Source organism: Humulus lupulus, chromosome 6 (assembly GCF_963169125.1).
Source record: "Humulus lupulus chromosome 6, drHumLupu1.1, whole genome shotgun sequence".
Taxonomy (NCBI): Eukaryota; Viridiplantae; Streptophyta; class Magnoliopsida; order Rosales; family Cannabaceae; genus Humulus; species Humulus lupulus.
The window spans coordinates 210,271,508-210,277,507 of NC_084798.1; the positions used below are offsets into that span (position 1 = coordinate 210,271,508).

General features: G+C 30.0%; 1 protein-coding gene across 3 annotated transcripts; it reads right to left on the reverse strand.

The window, feature by feature from the left end:
• Positions 1–2,480: 2,480 nt before the first annotated feature.
• On the reverse strand, positions 2,481–4,699 carry LOC133783102 (uncharacterized). Of its 3 annotated transcripts, none has more exons than XM_062222637.1 (3): positions 4,541–4,699; positions 4,114–4,421; positions 2,481–2,726 (listed from the first exon to the last, which is right to left on the reverse strand). In XM_062222637.1, the coding sequence occupies exons 2-3, from the start codon at positions 4,401–4,403 to the stop codon at positions 2,717–2,719; spliced, it is 300 nt and encodes a 99-aa protein (XP_062078621.1). In that variant the 5' UTR covers positions 4,404–4,421; positions 4,541–4,699; the 3' UTR covers positions 2,481–2,716. The 3 variants fall into 3 exon arrangements, with proteins under 3 accessions (XP_062078621.1, XP_062078620.1, XP_062078622.1); XM_062222636.1 differs by having other exon boundaries at positions 4,114–4,451; positions 4,541–4,698; XM_062222638.1 differs by having other exon boundaries at positions 4,114–4,456; positions 4,541–4,683.
• Between the last annotated feature and the right edge of the window lie 1,301 nt (positions 4,700–6,000).

Genomic DNA, 6,000 nt, shown 5'->3' on the forward strand with positions numbered 1-6,000 from the left:
TACAAGTAACCTACAATATGTAAGTTTTGTTAGTTTTATTTATAAAATTTATGAATTATTTTTATTAAATTTATATTAATGTCATAAATTTTGAAATAAATATCTTATTTTTAATTAAATAATTTATTTATTTTTGTTTAAGTTTATGTTTGTTGTAGTTTTTGAATTTGACAGTGGCAACAAGATATTTTATTTTTTAAGTTTATTCCTAATTTTTTTTTAAAAAGCAATTTATTGCTAATTCACAGTAGATTATTTATATGTTTAATATGATATTATTGTAATAAGTGAGTTTAAGTTTAATTAAATTTTATTTAAGTTATAAAACGTATGATTTTATTATTTTTAAATAATAATTATTAAAATATCTAAAAGATATTATATTTTAATTTGTTTAATTATTTATTATTTAAAATAATTATCATTGTAAAATATCTGAAAAATATTATATTTTAATTTGTTTAATTATTTATTATTTTTAAATAATTATTATTATAAAATATCTTATTTTAATTTTTTTAATTATTTATTTTATTTTATTTAAGTTGAAGTATTTACAAACTACTGTTAAATATAAGAATATTCTGTTAAATATAAGAATATTCTATTAAAATGAACATTAAAAAAATAAAAAACTGTTAAAACCAAAAATTTATGTTATCTACACACTTATTATATAGAATAGATGTTTATAAAAAAGGTATACATTGTATATAATTTTGTAAATAGTATATATATGATATTATTATAGTAATTTTTTTTATGTAAGTAAATTTTTTGGCAAAATAACCTTTAAGGTCGTTCCTGTTGCTTAGTGTAAATTCAACGAAATTATCAAATTCTCTTTCAAAATGTAATGCCTCATAGTTGAATTGAATTTGGTGTTGGTGTTATGATAATAGATAAGCCTGTGCAGCGACGGAGGCACTTTAGGCTGAAAAGGGGCTTAAGCCCTCACTGATATTTTAAAAAAAAATACTTATATTATGAGTAATGATATATACATCCAAATATTATACACAGTGACGTGTCACTACTTTTTAAAACAGTGGGTCCTAATTTTAATAAATGTGATTGACTAGGTCAAACTGCCATATCACTGTATGTAATATTTGAGTATATATTTTGGATGCATATATCATTACTCCTTATATTATATATGTGTGTTAATTTTTCTTTTTCTTCTTACTAAACATATATATGACTTTCCTTACACTTTTAAAGCCCTCACTTAAACTAATTAAGTTCACTTACAATTTTGTAAGTAACAATCTATTTGTATGTTTTTATATGTGTATGTATACATCTTTGAAGGAATATCAAACTAGTTAAATTTTTTTAATTTAATATGAATAACTAAATATAATAGAGCATACATTTACTTATTATATAATGAAAAGATATAAATTTGTTTTTAAACCATATATATAAATTTATCATTTATTTTTACTCATATTAGTAATATTTATTTAAAGTTCAACCTAAGTTTTTGGCTTCAAACTTCAACCTAAGTTTCTGGCTACAAAGATGAGCTAAGTTTCTGGCTTCGTCACTTGAGCCATAATTAGACAAGGACAATCAATGAGTACAAAGAACAAAAAAGTTGAATATTGTAAAGGACAAATTCTGAGTCATGTTTTCAAAGCAAACCAATTATCAAGACAGATAGTACGTTATGTCAAGGCATCAAAGATCATTTCAGCCATAATTCACTTTTAAGTACCTGTTAAAACAATTCATGAAAAAGAAGATGCTAATAAAGTTGCTATGAATTTAAACTTATTACGCAAAGGAATGAGATGGCACCATATATTTTGAAAAATTGAAAAAAGTTCAAATATATGAAAAATTCTCTACTTAAATTGTATTCTTTAAAGAATAATGTTAAGCACTTATTAGAGGTTGCTACACATTTCTTGAATGCTCTTGAATGTGCCAGACATTTGTAGAATACTTTACTCTAGAATTTTCTAGAAATTTGTAGAACTAGATTACTCTAGAATTTCTTATAACCATTTCTAGAAAACTTAAGTCTAGAACATTCTAGTCATGCTTGAGAAACAAGAAAATTTGTGTGGTTAATATTCCTTCCAGTAAAAAAAGAATCTAGAACAAGTAATTCTAGCCACAAATGTAAAGTAAGGTAGCTACTATAATTACCCCATCATGGTTAGCAAATGGCGTACTAGAAACAACAAATCATCAATAAAACTCTACTACTTTCTATTATTTTATACTCTCTAAAATATAAACCTTACTCCTCCAAATCCAAATTTCGTCACTTGTCCACTCAACTACATCAACGATAATATCATAATCCTGAGTAAATACTACTACTACTCATCAAACATTCTAAACTATAACAAATCATCACTATTTTCTCTATCCTAAATTCACAAACCATCGGCACCAAATTAATCCCAAATTTACCTGTATTAGAGTATAGTGCTAAACAACACCAGTGCCTCACACAGCATTGCTCATTCTGAAAGTCATTTATTATTAAATGCATTTGAAGAACAAAAAAAAAACTCTACAAGTGCATGCTTTCCCATAAACAACAAAGCGCCAAGCAAAATTTCAAAGCTGGGAGTGCCAACGAAGTTTAACTACAAAACGTTGAAAGTTTCAATATCCAAGAATAATAGGCAAATTCTGAACATAACAACATTTATAGTCTCTGCTTCCCATCAAGTAAAAAACTCCAGCTCTAGTCTCATAGACCCCTGCAATATTCGAAGACAGAATGCGAGTACGTATAAGCAGACTTAGAAGAATACATATGAAATGCAAGGACGAGGAAAGAAGTTAGAAGAGTTACTCTTTAATAAGTGCAGATGGAGACTATCAAAGTTTGGTAGACAAATCAGCTATTAATGAGGCATAGAGTTCTAATTTAAACCTATAATGTAAATATATGGAATTTCGACCAATTTTTCTTCTTTCAAACCCAAACTAAGAATCTAATCCAAAGCATCCCAAACTACAACAAGAAATCTTATCAGTTCACTAGCACCAATTTAGACCTGTAAACAGACGGAGCTTTGGCCAATATATCTTCTTTAAAATCCTGGAATAAGAATCTAATCCACAAAAGGACCTGATACTACACCTGGCAGTCTTGACCTCCAATACAGTTGTTCAGGCATAGAGGGCCTGACTCAACATTGTTTTTCACTCTGAGCTCTTCTTTGAATGCAGATACTAAGAATCTAACCAAAAGGACCTAAAAGTACTACACTACAAACCATATCTACAACTAAGCTCCAATTTAAACCTGTCAAAAGACGGATACTTTGACCATTATGTATTCTTTAAATTCCCAGAATACGAATTCAATCAAAAGCACCTATATTACAACTAGTAATTTCATGAGTTTTCTAACTAGTTTTGAGCATTCAATACATGCATAATTGCTTTTTTTTTTCTTTTCTTTTTATAGCTTTCTAGAGAAGAAAAAGACAGAAGAATGAAAAACGTTGGTGTGTCATTTGTATTGTATCCAAAGAAAGAAGAAGAAAACCACCATACTCCCATAAAAACTTCTCATAATCTCATTACAAGATTGATCCACAAAATATAAATAAAAGTTGAATCCTACACAAGCAACAAGCCAAGCCATGATCAAACTAATTGAATGTATACAGGGCTACCTTCCATTCTTCGTATTCTGATTTCTGAAGACTAATTAGGAGTTCCCACAAGCTAAAAACAAGTCCAAACTATCCACTACCAATCCCATAGGGGGGTCATTTGTATTGTACCCAAAGAACGAAGGATAAAAACACCATGTTCCCATAAAAACTCCTCCTAATCTCATTATAAGATTGACCCACAAAATATAAACAGAAGTTGAATACTAACTAACTCAAAGTATGCAGGGATACCTTCCATTCTTTATATTTGAAGACTAAAATAGGAGTTGTCACAAGCTTAAAACAAGCCCTAACTATACACTGCTAATTCCATTGATGAACACCCAGTGTGTTGTTCTTGTTTACTGTAGTGAAACTTCGTAACAACACACTACATTCACTCAATTTCGGGCCCTATCAGCTACCAATTCAGATATATTAACCAATGAGACCCAAAATTATCAAATACTGAAAGTACCTGACTTTCTTGATGAGGATAGCTCGGAGCTTACGAGCAAGCTCTTGGGATCGAATCTTAAGCTCGAGGTTCTTCCGGGCCAATACTCGCTTCTCTGAGTTCTTGATGTGATGAGTCTGCTCGTTCTTAATAAGTCGCTCGATCCCACTCGACTGCATCTTCCGCTGCATAAACGTTAGGGCACGCTCCAGGTTGCCGTTAAGCACCTTAACCCTAATTCCTCTACATTGTTGAAGTTGTTGATTCGGTTGTTTCAACAGGGTTGCTGCCTGCTTCGCCACAGAGTTCATTTTAACAACTCGGTTGTTCTGAACAAAGAAATTGTGTGCTTTTCAAGACTAGACTTTCAGGGAAAAAATTAGTGAAAATTAGTAAAGCCCTCGGATTGATATTCTGTTTGGGAGAGAGAGAGAGAGATAGGGCGAACCTGTAGGAGAAAACGAAGGAGCGGCGCCGTGGACTGACGGAGAGAGATTGAAAAACGAAGATTTAGAGAGAAGTGTCGGAGCCGGAGCCGGAGATGGAGACGGAGTTGGAGGGTTTTGTGCGGCTGAGGCAAACTAAAGAAGTGTGTACTTTTTATTTTTATTTTTTTAATCGAAAAAAATAAGAGTATCCACGTGTCAATTTAAGGCTATTTTAATTTTTTTTTTGAGGAATAGAGGTTTATATATAAAAAATATAATTTTATAATGAAATTTTTTCATAAATATATGACTTTTAAATATTAATAATTATGAGAATTATAATTTTCTTACTTTATTTAAAAATTTTAATTAAAAACTACATAGTTTATGAGAAACTAATTAGTAATTACATATGACAACTTACATTTAAACAAAAGTACATCGACACAAAGGGGGGTTAATACGATAATTAACACTACAATACTACTTTAAAATTAAATTAAACAAAGCTTCTCCAACAAAACGTTTCTTCAGCAACGTCTCCATCTTCGGCAACACCTTTAATCTCCGGCAACCTCTAAATAGCTTTGTTGCACTATAACAACCGACATCCTCCGATCAATTCTTCTTCGACATCTCTGGCGACGTGAATCTCCAACTCTAATCAAGAAACAAGTTTGCCCCAATTTTATTTTACTGCAACAATCGGAAGTTGCAGGCCTCCGTCCGCCGAAGTAGCACGACTGCAGTCTTCGGCATTTAAGGCATCCAATCAAGAAACAAAGTTTGCAAAAATCTTGTTCAACCTTAGTTCTATTTTATTGCAATTTTCTTCAATTTCAAAGCTATTAAATTCCTAAATATTCTACTTATATCGAAACTATTAATTTCAGAATTATTTCCGAACTATTCTATTGATTATAATGATAATGATGAGGATCACAATGTGTGTTCTCAAATCACAACCAATTTATGAGCTAAAAATTTGACAAAATCTATTTAAAACTACTTATATATGTGCACTGATTGACCAAAAATTGACAACAATCAAGAATTGTGTAAATTTTAGAATTTGTAATTTTCTTTTTCAATAAAAGTCATTTGATATTGATGTGAAGTTTAATGGCTAAATCATAGAAAGTGTTTTAGTTGTGCACGAGATTACAAATTAAGGTAATCAATTACATTCCCTAGTTACAAGCAACTAACTTCTTAAAATATTGCCAAAATTTGCTTCAATAAAAAATCCATATAAAATATAATTTCCACTTTATATAAATTCCTCTCATACCAATTCCATTTAAGAACATCTCTTTACAAAATTATTTCAAAGGTTTTAATTAATAGACGAAAACTTTTTCTACCAGCAATTATACATGGAACCCAAAGTGTGTTTGTTCCAGGCAGACTGATAACGGACAATGCATTGATAGCCTATGAGTGCTTGCATAGTTTAAGACTTAATAGTGGAAAAAGATGC